The 19066-nt window shown below is 41.8% G+C and overlaps 1 protein-coding gene across 1 annotated transcript; it reads right to left on the reverse strand.

Moving 5' to 3' along the window:
• Positions 1-11715: 11715 nt before the first annotated feature.
• Positions 11716-15982, reverse strand: tob1b (transducer of ERBB2, 1b). Its single transcript, XM_008437773.3, has 2 exons — positions 15742-15982; positions 11716-13874 (listed from the first exon to the last, which is right to left on the reverse strand). The coding sequence occupies exon 2, from the start codon at positions 13746-13748 to the stop codon at positions 12726-12728; it is 1023 nt and encodes a 340-aa protein (XP_008435995.1). The 5' UTR covers positions 13749-13874; positions 15742-15982; the 3' UTR covers positions 11716-12725.
• Positions 15983-19066: the final 3084 nt, after the last annotated feature.

The raw sequence follows: 19066 nt of genomic DNA on the forward strand, positions 1-19066 counted from the left end.
ATTATTGTAGAACATCTAGTTTAATGAGTTTTTCTTACACAAAGATGACTTCTGAAGACAGTTGGCTGGATTGGGTAGGGATGTCAGAGTGATAAGTCACTAAAAAAATATCCAAAGTAAAACAATGAGGTTTGTGTTTAAGTGGTATGAATGCTCATGCAAGGCGTTGTTGCACTGGTGGATACTTAACTTGTGTTTATCAGACTCAGGAATGTCTGACAGTGAGTCATCTTCGGGTGGCTCCCCTTTAGTGTATATTTACTCAAGGCAAGTAAAAAACAATTAAGCAAGTGAGAAACCAGAAACTAAAACTCCACCCATGTGCCAACATCGTTCATCAGTTGTTTCAGTATAGACTTCAAACACATCATTCTGATGATGAAGCTTCATGTGACTCGGCCAACATGTTGGGCTAAGATCTCTCTAAACTGCCCTTAGGTCAGAGCGTATACGTACATTGCTGTCGTAGTAAATGATTGGTCACCCCTCCATGACCAATTGTGGATTAAGGCCAGTATAGAACTAGATGTATGACTGAATCCTAGTCTGCTCCTGAAACACCTCTGAGTGACGGGAAAACAAAAACAGGAGAAATCCAGAAGGATACAGGTACGTTTTCATGGTGTTACAAAGACCATGGTGACAGAACATGGATGCTACAGCTGACTCTCTGAATGCCCAATCTGGTTATCCCTTTTAGGAAGTAAAAGTAGAAAATACCAAGGAATTTTTGCTCATGTAAATTAACTAGTGGAGGCACTGCCAGCTAAAAAGATTGTTGTGCTGCTAACCATAAATCATTAATCACAAACATTAGTTCTGCTAACATTCTACACCAACACCAATTAGCTGAAGCTAATGCTAAAGAGCTACATGGTGGGTAATGTTGATACACAACCTGTATTGTAGTACATCACCTTCACTGGGGTTAAATCTGTTATTACCCATGATGCTTTGGAACAGACATTTCACTCATTGTTTCAATTTTATAGTTGTTGAGTATCGCTAACTTTGTAGCAGATTTTGCCTAATTGAGCTCAGTAGGGCTTCAGTCAGAAAGCACAAAGGGTGTAAGCAAATTTTAAACTGATTTGAGCTACAGGTTGTCGTTCTACAGCAATGCATTCTGGGTACATATGAAGTGTAATTTGTCAAGCCGCGTCAGGGGTGGAGAACGGAAGGAGAGGAAACAAAACTGCTAACAGTCTTCACCCACTTCAAAATAAGAGCACAAATATACACGACTAACTACTTGAAGAATTCTCAACAATAATAATAAAGGTTGTCAAATAGATTTGCGCTTTAGAATTTAGCCAGAAAAATGTATTAAGGGAAAGCTAGGTGCGCTAAACATTAGCATAAATGCTTAAGTGCTAAATGAAAAAGTGGGTCAGCCCTACACTCCATTTCCTGGACGTGAACAAAAAAAGAGCATATAAAAGAAAGAATGAATCCTAAGCACACTCATTAATCACAGCAATAATATCAGAAAGGATGAAACAGATACTGTAAGGTGGATTCTATTTACAGTTCTGTGTCAACTGAAAAAAAAAAAAAACTGGAGCACGAGGAAACCTCATTTGGAAGAGTTGTTTTTTATTTTTCCCAAATAGGCCACATCATCAGTGTCACAATGTTCCAGACTCATCACAGAGCTCCAAATGCCAGCTGAGCTACTTCCAAACACTTTTATCATTTTAACTCCTCTCTCTCACGTCTCAATGCTGCGCTTAAACTCCAGCGAGCGAGCGTTAACGCGCTCATTCTCCAGACAGGAGGACAACAGAAGCAGTTTACTCTGCCGCAGTAAACTCGGAGGTCCTCCTCGCAGAGACCATCCTTCTTCTCTGAGTTGGCGTCACTTTCACAGTGTGGGAGAATGAGTTCAGAGAGGCTGAAATAACCGCGGCCTTATCTCTGCGCCGCAGAGGCAGGAGTAGCTTGCGCCCTAACATCCACGCACTGAGGCACAGATTAGAGAGGTGGCTGTGCCTGGGTTTCCTATTATTAGAGGAGAGGTTTATGGTCGGGGAGAGCTGCAGGGAATCACTGAGATTAAATTACACAGACGGGGAACATCAAATACCGGGGAAACTTCCCAGGCTCTGGGGAGAGCGATGAGCTGGGAGTAGAGCGGAAGAGGTACAGCTGAGCCGGGTAGGAGGGTGTATTACACCAAAGCCATCTCCTTATGACTCGGTTGTCTTCAAACAACCGGAGCAATGTGGCCATGAAGCTCACAAGCTAAAAAACATAGTTTAGTCGACACTAGCTTGCAAAAGTAGTCTTTTTTCTCTCTCAATTTTTCATGTTACAACCACAAGCCACAGCATATTTTATTGCAGCAGGTTATGTGATAGACCAGCAAAAAATAGTGCATTATTTTGAGGAGGAAAGAAATAAATACACGGCTTTGAAATTTGATGCGTTCACGAGTTAGCAATTTTGAGCCTGGAGTTTGGGCCTTTGTCTCTTTAAGAAGCTCCTGCTCTTTATGAAACTCCGCCTTCAGGAAGTCATCACAACATGGCTCCTCTATCAACCCTTTAAAAGAACGTTTTTACCAGCGATGACCTATGAAAGGGTTTGCCAATTGCTGCTGGCTAGTCTGAAGGAGTTGAGTGGGGAAGTCACTGTAGAGCGACTCAGTGCGGCGAAAACTTGGAAGTTGTAGCTCAGAGGAGGAGTTTCGTCCTAGGAGGAGGGGCTAAGTCCACCCAGGACGTTTGCACAGCCAAATGGTTGCCATGGGATATTAAATGATTTCTTAAACATGCATGAAAGAATCAAGGTAATGATCCAGGTAAGTTTTGGAGTCTGATGGTCGGCCCATTTGAATTATAATGTAAGCAACCATGCAAAATCTGAGTTGACCACTAAAATCTACAGTGTGGAGAAATCTTCATCAGGCACTCTTCAAGCCACAGTGAAGCTTGGTGGTGGCAGCATCATGCTTCACTGTTTGACTGTTAATTTTCAGCAGAGACTGGGAATTTGGACCAAGCTGATAAAGATTTAAAGCTACAAAAGTCTTTTCTTGCAAGAAAGAAAACCGCCACTTGTGATGCTCACCAATTTATCGCCCTGTGCAGCCCGAGGTTTTCACTGACAAAAATGATTACGGCTTCTGATTTCTTTGGATCCCTGGAACGCTCACTGGAGAGTCCTAATAGCACCCGTCTGCAGTTTAGTGATGGGAAAGAAGCGCTCAATAGTTTTTTAGGAGGTGGAAATGGGATCCTGGGGATTTGTGAGGGTAAATTGAAGCAGAGGATACAGCAGGCTATAAAAGCGAAGCGAGGTGTACAAATGGGACGGTGTGGTTGTTTGAGGGGTCTTCAGTATTAACAAACAGGCTTTTTCCCTCCCCTTTCTGTTATTAAGCCATAAACATAAGCATAATTGAGGGGAGATGTAGAAATCTATTCGCCATGATGTCACAAGAGGACAACATCAAATCAGGGAGTGGAAAGACGAATGAACAAAGAAAACTCCTCAATAAAAGTGAGTAAATCCTAGCAATGCTAATAGAGGTGAGCTACATTGTTATAGTGAAATGAAACATCAGAAGCAGATGATCAAATACCAAGTTCAGTCAGGACACAACAGAATTTTGATTTGATTGAGTTTGGGCAGAAAACCAGGAATTGGGCTGGTTTTAACATTGTTATGTTACAGTGTCTTATGGTTGGCATTTGTTTCATTTAATAAAATAATCTTATAAAATCATTATTTTTCTGTGTCCAATTAGGGTCTTATCTCCTTACCGTGAGAATACCTTTGTGATATCAAATTTTTAGCAGCAACTTTTAGTTTGCATTTAGGTAAGTTACAGTACTTTTTACAGAGTTTATAATTGTGAGGGAGAAGCTTGCAGCCAACCAGCCAAGTCACAGTATCTGTAAATTACCACTCAAAAAAATGAAGCAATGGACCCAACCTCAGACAGGCCTCAATATGTTTTATAACGTAAATGTTTGGCGTTGCACTTCTATGTGAACATAAGGATCCTCACAGTAAACCACAAAGTTATTTGGGCGGAGCCCACCTTCACCATGGAGCTACGTTCCTGTGTGGAAACATGCCCCAACATGTTTGTGTTCAAGGGAGGTCAATGAGAAGAACACAAAAGATTTTCTTGTATTTTTTTTAATGATTCATTTTGAAATATTATCTAAATATATGTTAACTCTACAAGAAAGTGCTAAAATGACAAGCTGTTGAGGTTTTTCACCCTTAGTCACTTTAAAACACTGGTTTTGGTGTATTTTATTGGGACTCAATGGAAGTTATGCTAAAATTGAAGTCATGATAAATTTTCTGGCACAACCGCCAATTTAGCATATAGCTTGTATTGTGGGTTTTGCCTTTTGTTGACCCTTCTGAGCTGCCATAGAATGTAAAAGCAAGCCACACATTTCAGAATTTTGAAAAAGAGAAAATCATATTTTCTTTGCACTCCAACATTATTCACTATTCTGTGTTAATCTATCACATTAAATCCTAATAAAGTGTGCTTACTACTCTTTAAAACGCAACAATATGTAGAAAAGATCAAAGGCTGTGAAATACTTTAACCTGCTCACCAACTCATTTTAACCCCACTTTCTCACCAATGCTGTCATTTTTCCATTATTATGTGTGTAAGAACTATTACTTGAGAGACCCTGAATGTTTTCACAACCTCCCACATTCTAATAAAACAAACTTATTTCCGCGGCAGGTTTTGTGTGTGTATATATATATATATATATATATATATATATATATATATATATATATATATATATATATACACACCTTTGGTCAATTGCTAGGGGCTTAATTCAAAAGCAGTTGCACGCCTTTCTGCTCCAGCGAGTCATTATCTTCATAAAAAGGTGATGGAAAGGTGTTGTCATGGCTACATTGCTTGCCATTATTGAAGCCTGGGGGGAAAAAAAACAAAAAACAAAAAATTTCTGTATCTTCTTTGTCCCACTTTTTTCCCGTCACACTTCTCTCCTCCTGACCTGCCTGCTTTTCCAGCTTCCCTTCATACCATGGACATGAGAGGCCCATGAACACGCGCGCTCCGAATAACTTCAAGGACTCACCCAAGCACAGTCCTCTAAGGGCGTTGACGTCATAGCGAGCTATGATGACGGCCGGTGCATTAGCATACAAGCGGCTCCCTCTGTGCACTCAGCCGCGGCGCGCTGCGGGGAGGCGGGTGAGGGCGGAGGAGAGGATTCTCCCGTGATGACGCAGAAACCCTGCAATTTCTATTTTTAAACCTATTCAAGTGTGCAACACCCTTTCGGTACAGCAGCCTTCAACTGCGCCTTCAGACCAAAACAAACAAGAGAGCGAGAGGGAGGAAAAGAGGGGGGCGGGTGAGTACACACTGACTGCACTGGCAGCAGCAGCACACTCAGCTCTGCACCTTCCTCTCTCGGTTATAGAGTGGCAATGAAATATGGATTAGGAGTCCATATAGTTGGGACGTGCTGCTCTTAGGCTGAGTGATGGTACGGCTCCAGATAAAGAGTCGGGTCGACCAGATGATCCCCTGTAAAATGAGTTGGCAGCGGTTGAAAGCAGCAGCTGACTGAGGTTCAGTGCTGGCCAAACACGGCGCAGCTTGATTTCATTAGGGCCTCGGCTCGGGGTTTATCAGCAAATAACACAGAGTGGATGAGACTCGTTTTCATTTTCCCCACTCTGTTTTTATTTTCCGACGCAGGGAAACGCCAGGCTCTGCTGCCTGACACGCAGACGCGCTTCCCACTCGCTCACACGGCCCGAGAGCTCGTACCCTCCGGCCTGAGGGTCTCGTAAATGTCACCGCCTCGGCCAGCAGCTCGGGAACAGGTGCCGTCCTCGGTTTCAAACAATGACAGCAACAACGCTGATCACAGGCTGGGAATAGAACTGGGGTGTCGATCAAGGTCGCAATCTACATTCAGGCCAAGACGTTCCCTATTATTTCAATTTCTGTTTATTTTTACAGCGCCGATTCACAACACACATGGCACCTTACACAGAAAAAGTCACTTCAACTCCATCATACTTATATTCCAGTTAATCGTACTTATCAAACTGCATCAAGATCGGCTTGACTTGTAGCCTTCACTCTTGGAAGAGCATGCAGCGACAGTGGAGAGGAAAAACTCTCCTTTAACAGGAAGAAACCTCCGTCTGCCATGGCCGAGAAGACAGAGCAGACAGACGAAAATGAAATTGATGTAGGAGTACCTTCTGTGTTAATGAAAAGCACTATAGGAGAGGGAGAGCATAATTCAGGAAGGTATTCAAGCCAAACAGAATGCCAGACCAGATGTAACTTCAATGGAGCGAAGAAACCAACCCTTGAGAAAACATAAAAACTAACATTTGAAATAATAGCAAATTGTAGAGTAGCAGAAGAAAGTAGCAAAGTAAGGAAAGCGGTACGTTTGTCCTCCAGCAGCCTAAGCCTATGGCAACAAAACTACACAGGTAGTTAAGGATAACCTAAACCCCTTAAAATGAGGCAAGAAAGAGGCCGAGCCAGCGAGAACTGTCTTTCCGTCTTCCCCGTCATCATTTGCAAGCAAATGAGATCCTGCCTTTGTGAGTGTAGGCTTGAGGAATTGGAAAAAGGCTCTTAAGAAGTTCTCAGGACGCGCGAAAAGTCAGCTGCACGTCCAAACAATGAATGTCTGTGCTCAAAAAGGGTAACACTGTAGCCTCATAGCCAGACAACAGGCACAGCTTGTCAAAGAATGTGGGCTCCATCAAATATTTAGTTCGGAAAGGTTTGGCTCTACAAGAAGAGTAACATCTCAACATCTCAAAGAAAAGGCAGAAGACCACCCTGTTTTTCAAAGTTTGCATTTGTTGTTGATGGGACACAAAACATATCAGGTCAAGAGCAAGAATCTGTATGTCTTTGTTATGTGGATCATGACTTGAACCCTTTGAAGAATCTTTTTGGGATGCATTCTGTGACCGAAACAACAGGGCCGTATCTTTCAAAAGTTGCTTTAGATGCACTTTGCAGACTAAACTTGCCATAGACACTGCACAGGCAGACCTATGATGTCAATGCAAACATATCTGGGACACAGGAAAACTAGCCACCAGCTCTACATGTACTCCGTGGAACTCACAGTGTGGATTTGGTAGCACAGAAGGCATGCGCAGCTTCTAGAGTTGTGCAAGATACCCTTGACTGGGCTGATCAGATGGGGAGTTTTGTGTGGGGAGTCTGGCAAATTCAAACAGTTGTTTTGTCAGATAGCAATATGTGATCATGAAACCACTACTGCCCTGAAGCTACTGTGTGCAACCAGCTGGATTGTAAGACACAGTGCTATATCTTCTGCTCTCGCACAGTATAACTCTATCCTTACTGCCTTAGAAGAAATGGCCTGGGGTGTCTCTCCCAATGCAGCCCCTGCAAATGGCCTGTTTCAGCAGTTTATGAAAGGACGTGTGGTGGCAGAAGCAGCCATAGGAGAGCAAGGGTGTCTCAACAGGTCTCCTCAAAGCAGGACACAGACTGTTTCTGGTACGCAGGCTGCTGTTTGGGAAATTGACTCTACTCTCAATGGCAAGAGAAGTGACGATGTCTTCCAAAAATATTTTTAAGAAGGCATCTTTAGATTTAGACAATAACATTGCCAAGAGTGTGGGAACCACCCAAGTGCTTTAGTGGATACTCAAGTAGTTTCGCTCCTAAAACGCCTACTCTACAGATTTGATTTTTTTAAGGTACTTGATCCTATTCACACACAGTTCACTGAACATTTCCAGCAGGGCGGATAACATCTCGCTTTCTGGAAGTATTGACCCTGTGGCTCATGACTACCCAGCAGCTGGAAATCCAGCTTCCCATGTTCAAATGTAATTACATGTACAGTTCCTGTGAGGAGGCTACAAACATTCTCAAAGGTTTGCCATTAGAGCCACAAGTTTTATTCACTGAAACTGAACCTCTGGTTGGGGTTACTCCTTGTGGTACCAGTCTCTTCCTCTGAGGCAGAGAGGAACTTTCGTGCTCTTGGATGATTAAAGACTTGGTTACACACATCTACGCCACAGCAGAGGCTGACCCATGTAGCAGTGTGTCACGTCCATCGGGAAAAATTGAACTTATTAACAAGGAAGTCAGTGAGTTCACAGTTTATTGCTATTACTGAGACGCAAACAGGTGCTTGGTATTTTATTTGAACGTCTCACGGCAGCTCCAGTCTGATACCGTAATATATGGTGTAAAGATAAACCTACTTTTGTATTTACGTGTTTTGTATATTCAGAATCACGGTATAATGTGCACTTCGGTTTGCAAATTGTATTCTTTGATGTATTGAGTGCTGTCATGAATTGTCCATAAAACATTTACTGTATATCTGTGTGATACTGTATTTATTCGGTGACGGATCGAATACAAAATATGCTGTTTGCGGTGTTGCACACCTTTACAGGTATGCTAAAAACAAAACTCTGATCTTATTTTATCTTATGTCTTACATTATCTTCCATGATTGTTCCTCACAACATGAGAAATACAGCCTCAAAATGCAGCATTCTCACTGGCATATGCACATGAAAACAAAACCAAATTCAACACGCTTGTTAGGTGTGTTAGGAGCACAGTATGATGTGGACCTGTGATTAATACCGTGGGGGGCGGGGAAATGTGTGCGGAAATTTCCCTTTGAAGCAGAAGGAGAGCGCGCCGTCTGCAGAACAGACAAGATGGAGTCACAGCAAGGCAACACCTCACACCCTGGGAGTCTCCCAGCTGGTGTGACTCCAGACCATCTGCAGGCCTGTTTATCGCAGAGAGCTGAGGTGGTCATGTGGAACTCGGGGTCCATGAGCCAACCTGTGTTTGGTGTGTTCTGCATATTGTTGTCCACTCTGACGGCAGGGCCGCTGCGCTCATGGAAAAACATCCATCTGAGCTGCAGCAGGGGGGCTGAAAGAGAGGGCAGTAAACCACTTCCAGCATGGAATGAGTTCCAGAAATGCAAAAAAAAAAAAAAAAACTGACTAGATAAGCAGTTTTGACTCTTTGCTGATTCTCAATTTAGTGCCCTGGAATGCTGACAATAAACCCATAAAGCATAAGAGTTATAAGAGCACAAAAGATTTCTACACAAAAGAGCTGACGCCACTGGCTCTGAAAGTGAAATTGTTTTTTTTTCTTTTTTTCTTTTCGGTGTGACTACGGCTTACAAGGATGGAATGGCAACAACCAAAAATCACTTCTCTGTCTAATCCTTCCTACAAGCTTCTCTCCTCCCCGTGAGGCCCACGGGAATTCATTTGCCACGCCAGGGATTTGGAGCAATTTATTTGCTACAGCAATCTGAGGTGAGATTTGGATTTCATCAGCGCAGACAGAATCCAAAAACAGGCACAAAGCTTCCCACTCCCATGTTGTATAACGACTATGCTGTCACTTATCACTGATGGATGACTTACTGGATGAGAAAACTGATCTGAGGTATTTGCACTTTAGGTGTATCACAACGCAGTGAATATCTATGTACACACTCCTGTTGAGATCCCGAGTTTTTATGATGTAAACATTTTTTCACACTCACACACACACACACACACACACACACACACACACACACACACACACACACACATACATATCACATCATCGCAATTGGGACTTTAACATGTTAATTTACATAGATTTTACATGTCAAACATTTAAACACAATTGTTTTTTTGTTTGTTTTTTTATACATACAAAAGTTCCATATGGAACCTTTGTACTTGGGTGTTTCTGATACATCCATAAACCTGACGCACAAGCGGCAGCTGCAAATGACAATGATGGATAATAAACCTGCTTTTCTTAGCAGCTAAATTTTAATTTTTACTTAAAAAAAAAAAAAAAACATCTGATGGGACGCTGGAAAAGACTGTTGTTTTAGTTGTTGTGCTCGGGTTATGCTAAAAAAGAGATAGCATATCACAAAAGCTACTCAAGCTTAAAATAGCATCGCAATGTTGGTTGCAGCAGCATAGACGTTGTATATTACATATATATGTGTACATTATAAGTATAATGTACAATTAAAAATGAATCATGTACACTTCCACTGAAAAGTAAAGAAATCTGTTAGAAAGCTAAATAGAAGCTAAAATTGTGGTAAACGTTAATGCTGTGACTCCATCCACCATGACATAAATAACCCCAAATGATGATGCTGCCACCACCAAATTCCGACATTCATGTTCATACACATAAATTGCTTTCCTGGTTTGCGACTTGTTGTGGTTCTTATTGTCATTTAAGGAGCAACATTGTGCAGTTCAATGGTTAGGACACAACTTGTGTGACCACAAAGGAGGCACAGTGCTGAAACATGTCCCAACATGTTTTGGTCAAAGGGAAGTAAATAAAAGGAGAAAAACAATCAGCCTTTTTGCAAAAGTGCCTTGCAAGTTTTCAAATTACTCACATTTTCTCCTCTGTCACATTTCAAACACACACTTCCCTGCATTTCTTGTGATTTAATTTGTTAGAACAACACAAAATGGAGTACAATCTGGAAGTGGAAGAAAAACTATAACTAGTTTCCAGATTTCTTTTAATCTGTTGCACTTAATTAAAATTCAGTGCAACAAACTGCATCCAGTTTATAAATCGAGTCCTCCTGTGTTCAGTTAAACAATATTTGTAATCTTGAGCATCTCACAGAGGTCGAGTCATTTGAAACTCTACAATCAAAAGAGCTATTTTTGACCTCAGACCAGCAAAAATAAAATTTAAAGCCACAAATGTTGACATTTTGAAAAAAAAGAAAAGACTCCTTCTAACACCTAATATAGGAAATGTATGTCATTTCTAACGTACAGTCATTGTATTTTGATGTTTAAGTTTAAGGATAGAGAAAAAAACATACTTTTACAAAATAGTAAAAAAAGATGGACATATTTCGTCTGATATGGAAAAATGTGAATAAATAAGAAATCCAAGCCAATGGCAAGAAAACTATATTTAACTGGTACTTTGTGTCACTGTTGTAGAAATATTATTCTATTAAAGAAATGAGAAAACTCCAGAAAGCTGCATTTATTATATCTACAATAATTTCACGCAAACTTGAAATTTGACTATTTTGCAAATGAACTGGCACAAACCTGAACCTCTAGATGTGTAAAGCTGGACAACGACTCAATACAAATTGACACTTTCCAGATTGTTTAATTTGACAGCTACTTTTTTGAGGGCTTCCATCAGATAAAAGCACATTAAGAGGAGCAAAAGTGAGCCTTTTAGAAAGGTTCAAAGTTAGACTTGGTATCTTAGATTGCATTACTTGACAGTTTATTTTCAGACTTTGAAATCTTGGCGACTCACTGCCAACAGCTAACTAATGTTCAACTTGCTCCAAGGTCGTTTCCTCGACTCCAAAATCCAGAGCGTTTGTTGGCAAATGTTGCATTTGCCAACATTTATGTTCCTTGCAATCAGCAGGAAGACGAAGACATAAAGTTACATAATGCTCTGCCCTTTACAGAACAGCTGATAAATTGACTTTTATTGGCGGATTCGGATACGTCAACCTGCAATTCCCCAGACTCAAAGTTTAGAGCGCACAAATTATGACGCGTTCCTCATCTGCCTGATCACCCATTGGAAAACTATTACAGATTAAATCATAAGGGACGTCAGGGGTAATTAAGAATAAAATTTTAAAAAAAGCCACTTCAACAGGATCATGTTCAACTGCAGTTTATTTTATTAAAAAGACCAGGGTGCAAATATGAAATTAAAAAAAATAAAGACAAGCATATCATTTTTAAGCATTTAATACAAACTTAACAATATAAACTATTTCAGTCCCTCTTGACATGTAAGACACTGACTCAAAATACTTTGTTATACCGTATTTTTTCTTTATCAAGTATTGCACAATGTAGGTACAAAATTAATATTCATACGAGTACATTTTTTGTCCATAGTATAGCAAAAATCTTAAACCTCTTAACAGAAAATACAATTCATCTTTCAGAAAAAAGCAAATATTCCTACACTTCAATTCCACCACTAAGGTAACTTTGTACACAATCTTCTGAATATTTGATTTTTTTTTTTGTCCTTTTTTTCAAAGATGGATTTCTTTAACAATTATCCTTAAAAAAGAAAAAAAAAATAAGGAAAAGCTGCTGCAGCCATCACAGATCACTGGAGTAGTAAAAAGATATAAATGCAACACCATGTCATAGAAACAATATATACTCTGATATCTTACAAACTCTGTACTAAATTAAATTATACAATTAGAAAAAGACCAAGTAACCCCACTTAGTAGTGCCAATTTGTAAAAATCAGCCTCGTCTTACCACCTGTAAAATACTGTAAGAGGCCAAAACTTGAAGCTTTTATTTTTTATTTATTTATTTTTTTTGGGAGTAGTTCCTCAAAGTAAAAAAAAAAAAAAAAAAAAAAAAAAGTTTGTGCTTGGTTGGCAAAAAGGAAAAAGAAAAACAATGATGCATGTTGAATTCAAGCTTGGATGTGTTTGTACAACAAGCTTTCAGTAGAAACTCAAAGGGGGCTCAGTAAAAACGGCCCCCACCCATCTGGGCACATGCGCATCACTGCTTATTCAGCTAAATCCTTCAGTTCGGTTGATAGGTGTGCGTTTTTCTTTTTTCATTTTAGTTGTTTTTCCCTTCTCTTTGAGCCACCGTCATTCATAAATAGCATATTTGATGATGTTAGCTTAGTTAGCCATGACCGGCTGGAATTGCTGGTTAGAATACTGCATGTTGCTCAGGCTGAAGCTGAGCCCGTCCATGAGCGACTTGTCGTTCAGGCTTCCGTAGGCCGCAAACACGTCGAAGGCATTGTTGTACTGCAGGGGGCCGAGCCCCAGCGGGCCGTCGACGGGGAATGCGGCCCCGGGGCTGGACTGGCCCTGCAGGCTGGGGAACACAAACTCCTTGGCGTTGGGCGACAGGGCGGAGGCCTTCTGCTGCTGGCCCAGCCCGTACAGCGAGTGCATGGAGGTGGACATGGCTTTCTGCTTCAGTAGAGTGTTGACATTCAGACCCAGGTTGTTGGTGGGGGAGGTGCGGGCCGCCTTGGTGCTGCCACCGCTGCCTCCGCCGCCGGCGGTGCTACTGTTGTTGTTGTTGCCGCCGCCGCCGCGGCCGCTGCTCTTCATCTTGGTGGAGCCAAACTTGGTGGCGGCGAAGGTGGCGGTGGTGAAGGTTAAGGGCTGGGTGGAGCGCGGCATGAACGACGGGCTGACGGCAGCCGACTGGCCGAAGGGAGGTGACGGCGAGCTGGACTCTGAGGACGCCCCGACGGGGTCGCTGATGGGCATGAACACCTGCGCCTCGGGGTTAAAGCTGTTCTTGATCTCCCGGTCCAGCTCAGAGCCGTTCTCATTGTTGTCGTCCACATACAGCACCTTGACGGGGCCCTTCTCCCCGATCTGGTAGGAGACCTCAAACGGGTCGATCCAGACGCTCAGGTCCTGGGGCAGGTTGTTCCGGACGTCCTCGATGTCCAGCCCGCTCTCTTTGGCCGCCTGCTCCACCACGGGATCCACCTTCTCGCCTACGTGGATGCACCGGAACCCCGAGCCTTTGTACGGCTTGTCCGGGTACCAGTGGCCTTCATACTTCTTCTTCAGCTGCCTCTCGAGCTCTTCGCCAAAAATATTCACACGCCGCCTCGGGAGTTTGTTGTACAGGTAGGAAATGATGAAGTTAAGTGCTACTTGAATTTCAAGCTGCATAGCTGCTTCGACTTAGCTTCGACCGTCACAGTTGCTTTATCGTGGCGTTGCGAGCCTCCAAAGCAGCCAGGATCAGTTGAGAATTTGAAAAGTCAATATCCTTCTGACAGTGTTTGGTTGAAGATCCTGAAACAGAAAGAAAAATGAAGAAATTGTTAACTTGTTCAGCCACTGGGCAAGGACTGATTTCTATAGCCAGGTATACCGCAGCTACAATCAACAAATCCCCCTACTTTCTGCTGCATATTGCTGATCAGCTGGCTAACAGAAGATGCTTACTGTAATTACAAGAAAGACAACTTTCAACTGTGTTTAATATTTCCAGCCTGAGAAACATGCCCAGTCATGGCATGGAAGCTAAAGGAGCAACACCCAGTCACTCCTTTTAGCACAAGAGCCGTCTGAAAATACAGAAACTACCACCAGCACGCCTGTTAAGCAGCCAACATCCAAAAGTGATGTAATAGCAGAGGGCGATGATGTCGATACGAACTACATAAAAATGCAAAAGGAAGAACATCCTCGAAACCAATGCTACCAGAATTTGTTTTTCCTTTAGCGAACTTTTAAATATTGACACAAACTAAAATCTGAACAAAGATGAACACCAAAAATTAACAACAACAAAAAAGAACACCTTCAGTATTTCAGAAAACTAAGGCGGCCAAGTCCCAAAGGGCATGGTGATATTTTTAAATCATCATCTAGTTATTCAGTGCAAAACAACACACTATGGAGCTACTAAGAGTTTCAGTTTGTCACCAAAAACATTCAGCATGTGGGCAGTAGGAGCAGACTGAGCAGATGTTTGTTTTTGCTAAATATCTGTTATTGTGGAGAAGATCTGAGCTTGTTCTTCTTGTGTTCCTCTATAAAAAGCACAGCAGCAAAAACAATCTTTTACAAAACACCTAAAAACTCTTATGTCATTTATCAAAACAAATGTCACAGTAGGTATCACTATAACTGTAACCGGTATATTAGATTATTTCTGCAGGAGCAGCAGCTATTATTACTAGAAATATCGCGATATTTCCACCTCAAGGTGGTCTTGCATTGAGATTCTTAAACCTAGCCGTGCCCATTTACTCTGGGCAGCCTGGCATGCAGCTTTGCTGCACAATAATCGGGAGCTATAAATAAACGCAGTCCACTGACTCAGAGATGGTGTCAGCAGTGCGTGTTCCCCAGCGGTTTAGTGTGACAGATAAACGCTCATGTGGCTGACCTCTGGGGAGGGGGGGTTGAAGGGGGGAAGTGCCAACTCTAGGGGGGTCGGATTTGCAGCTACCTCATATTGGACACACGGACATGTTCAGGCAACCCAGCCCCTCCAGAGTGGTGCTCAGCAGGAGAAAATGTGTTTTGAAAAATGCCTCCGACCTGGGAGGTTCCTGTGTTTTCTCGCGCGGCTTGTGCTACAGTTGGAAAGAGGAGCACGTAGGAGCTCGCGACAGGAATTGCAATTACATAATCATTATTCAGGGTCCAGCCGTAACCGTTAAAACAGACGCTTCATCACAAAAAGACACTTTTAGAAAAACTATATATAGAGAGAATTACTAACCGAACTGGTTTATCGCCACTATGCGCCCCGTCAGTGATGAGCAGATAGCGCTCGGATGCCAACTTAAAGAGGGTGTGAACACAAATGTAGGAAGCTAACCAGCTAACCCACAGGAACTGTTAATGTTTAGCTCGACCAGCTGCTTATCTGCGCTCTTCGCACTAAGGCAAATTAAATACAATCGCACAGAGAGAGAGAGCAAAGGGCTCAAGTCCATGTCATGCGAACAGAAGAAAGAGAAACGGGTTTAATTTGAACTGACAGCCAGCTTGACGGATAGGAAGCTACGTAGGATTATAATAAACTAGCTGGTTAGACATATTCGACAACTACTGTCGCTGTCGAGAAGCGAAATGACTAAACAATGCGCGACTTTTTCCACCCATAAATGAGTATTAATTTAACGTTTCATTAATATTTACTTACCTAGAAATTCACAGCAGGCCCTTTCTTGCTCAACAGTCCCGTTCCTGGAGATGTTAAACTTCGCGCAGCACTACTGTAGCTGTACGAATCAAATAGAAAATTGTTGCCGACGTTGTAGCTGTAGATCCAGGCGGTGTTGTGTCTGCGGGATAAAGGATGAATCCGGGATACAGGCGTCCACAAGATAACTCCCCTTCAGCCTGGGAGTTTTTACAACTCTGCCCTTTAAAACTTGGGCTGGTTTGTTTTTATATAGTAGTCCTCCGCCACGGACATCGAGGAGATGGTGATGCGGCTCAGCTAGGACGGCTACCAGATACCCCTTTCCTATTGGTTGAACCCTACTACGTCATTGTCAACCCCCTCTAAACCAGAGCTCTGATTGGATTACCAAGTGTTCAGTCAAGAGTAGGTTTCTATTTACGGTAGTGGCTTGCTTTTCAAGCCTTTTGGACTACTTTATTAGAACAGATTTTAGAGTACACATTTCAAAAGCTTTCGATCAAAGTGGGATCAAACACATTTTAATAAAACTTGAACATGATAGATTGGCAAACGTTACGTCAAGAGTTAATATTCCGTTTTTATGTTTTATTAGAATTTTCTTTCATTAGATGTTATCAGTGGTTAGCAGTGGTTGACAACAACGACCATATTAGAGATCTTTTCTGATTATTATGGAGAGTATGCTGAGGTTATGAGGGCTGTACAAAATATACTACAGTGAAATAAACTCAACATTACCTCCACTCTGTTCACTTCAGGGATAAACAGATCTCCTCTGTGGCGGAAGGATACACCTGTCACCGCTTGTGTCCCTAGCTGTTTCCAATGACATTTTGATGTTCCTTGAACCAGCTGTAAACGTGTGTCTGAACCTTCCTCAACAGCCTTCCCTTAGGATGGGAGCCATACTGATACAGCTGCATTCCCAGCACATTTTGAACATTGTGTACCTCAGAAAATGCTGGCAGCTTATCTCCTGTGATACAACTCATTGTAGTGTGCGCCGTATACTGACTATTGGTTCTTAGCAGTTGTGCAGTGCAGAGGTGTATGCTCTCCCCAGTCAAGCACAAGGTGCATGACGCCACAGCCTGTTCTTACCTAACATGGGCTCCCTCGCTCTGTTTGCACGACAAACGCAACACATGTATTATACAGCTGTGAGGGAGGCAGCAGAGCAAGAGAAGAGGAAGATGGTGAGGGAAGAAAGGCATGTCCCCTGTAAGCAGAAAGATGTGAGGATGTTTTTCTTTTGAATCGTACTTCATTTAAAGGGATAGCGCGCAGCCTCCATGACGTAGCGGGCCTTGAACCACTGTCGTGTTTGCATCGGGCAATTGTTTACACAGAGGCAGATGGTTATTATTTATTACATTTTACTTGCTCGAAATAAAGAAATATATGATTTAATTATACACACAGAAAATAGAGGCTGGAGGTTGTCCGACATCATTAAGCTTCCCTTGTGAAGCAGATTAAAACATGTAAAGTATTTCTGGTCAGAGTAGCCAACACAGCCCAAAAATCTGAAATATTAAAACCAAAGCAACTTTTATAGTCTTAAAACAACTCAAATCTCATAAGCACCCGTTGCAGTTTATGCAAGGAACATTTAAACCGTGGTCAAGTTTGCCTTGGGTGGCTATTTGTGTGAAATGCGGTACCTGGTATAAACGTAAACCGATGTAACAAGCAAAAATATTGATTTACATGAATAATGTCTTTTTTTTTTAAAGAGACCAAGTTAGTTACTCATTGAGGCTAACGCTAACAGCTAATCTTAGACGCTCCATGACCAAAACAGACTTCTTGCATCTTAAAGCAACTCCAATCCGTTTATGCAAACACAACTTTGTGCCACAACACTCGAACCTGTTTACTTTCACAGAAGCTGATGATTATTTACAAGGGAAATAGAAGTCGGAGGTCGTGCGTCACAAATGGTCTTCCTTTTTGAGAACAGAGAACAAGATTTTACAGGTTTGCATGTTTTAAGAAACAAATGACTGCATTTATTGATGTGTCTCTCACAGCTGATGTGTGCCTGATTCTACTGTGACCATAAGTGCTGTACATGTTTCATACTCAGTACGTGTTTCACACAGTACAATCATTGCAGGCGCACCACCTCCTCCCACCTCCATTTCACATGTAAATAATCATCAGATGCTGTAAAAACAGCCACGTAATGCAAATGCAATGACTTTTCTAAGATAAGCTCCGACATGTACAGATTATGGAACATGTAAAGCATTTACAGTCACGGTTTGGGTAGCTTAGTTTATTTGGGATTTAAATTTAGCAGCAGCAATGCTTATAGAAACGAACAACTAAACAAACAAACAAACAAAAAAAGAAAACACATGGAAGACTACATGGGAGAATCCATCTAATCTGGGTTAAACACAATTAAGTCCAGTGCAAAATATACAATTCACAACCAGTGACTCACATTCTCTGCAGTTTACTAAAAATATTGTTTTATCTGTCGTTTAACATTTTTACTCTCATTAAATACAGCGCAAGTTAACATTAAATTCCAGAAGTGCTGACACACGGAACAGCACAGTTCTTTTCTGCGTTAGTTATTATTTTTGGCAAAAGGCAAATCTTTTTAGTAGCAGGCCTAGTAGAATGAAAATGTGTATTTTGGCTATAGGATATGTTTTGAAATACAATCACAGGTATTCTGGAATATACAACATTTCTGAAAAAAAATAAATAAATCGAAAGTAGCGAGTAGCTTAATCTATCTTTACCAGAAAGCCATCCTGACATGTCATGCGTTTTCCAGTAATGGTAAACACGCTCCGACAGTAAGACGCCATAAAAAGAATATTGGAGGCACAACTTTCCCCCTTTACTTCCATGACTCGAGTGAATAATCATCCGCGTCCGAGTGTGAAAAGTTCTTAGCACAGTGTTTGCATAAACCGCTGTGATGTTTTTGTTTTAAAACTTCAAAAGTATTGATTTGTACTAAAAGAAAACACCAAGAGCAAACTCTTCTGAAAGGAAGATATTGACTGTTTAATTGTGGACTAATTGTGCCTCAATTCAAAGCAATTTTTAAAAAAATATTTCCTCCTAATTACCCAATGATTTCTGATCTTGACAATCACGCAAACATGAACTCGTATGTCTGCATTCAGGCCATAACCACCGCCAAGAACCGCAATCCAGTTCCATAAGCAGAGGGTTATAAATGAAATGCGATCTTCTAGAGGGCTGCAGGGATCAGGATGCTGCGGGCACAATGGAGACTTCTTCCACTCTCCAGATTGAGTCTCAGCAGGGGTGAGAGATGAGTCCCACCCAC

The sequence above is a fragment of the Poecilia reticulata genome, chromosome 19 (genome assembly GCF_904066995.2).
Source record: "Poecilia reticulata chromosome 19, P_reticulata-male-v2, whole genome shotgun sequence".
NCBI classification, from domain to species: domain Eukaryota; kingdom Metazoa; phylum Chordata; class Actinopteri; order Cyprinodontiformes; family Poeciliidae; genus Poecilia; species Poecilia reticulata.

What these genes read in the sequence shown, in the direction of transcription:
- tob1b (XM_008437773.3), bottom strand. Translation starts at nt 13,748, where the DNA reads ATGCAGCTTGAAATTCAAGTAGCACTTAACTTCATCATTTCCTACCTG.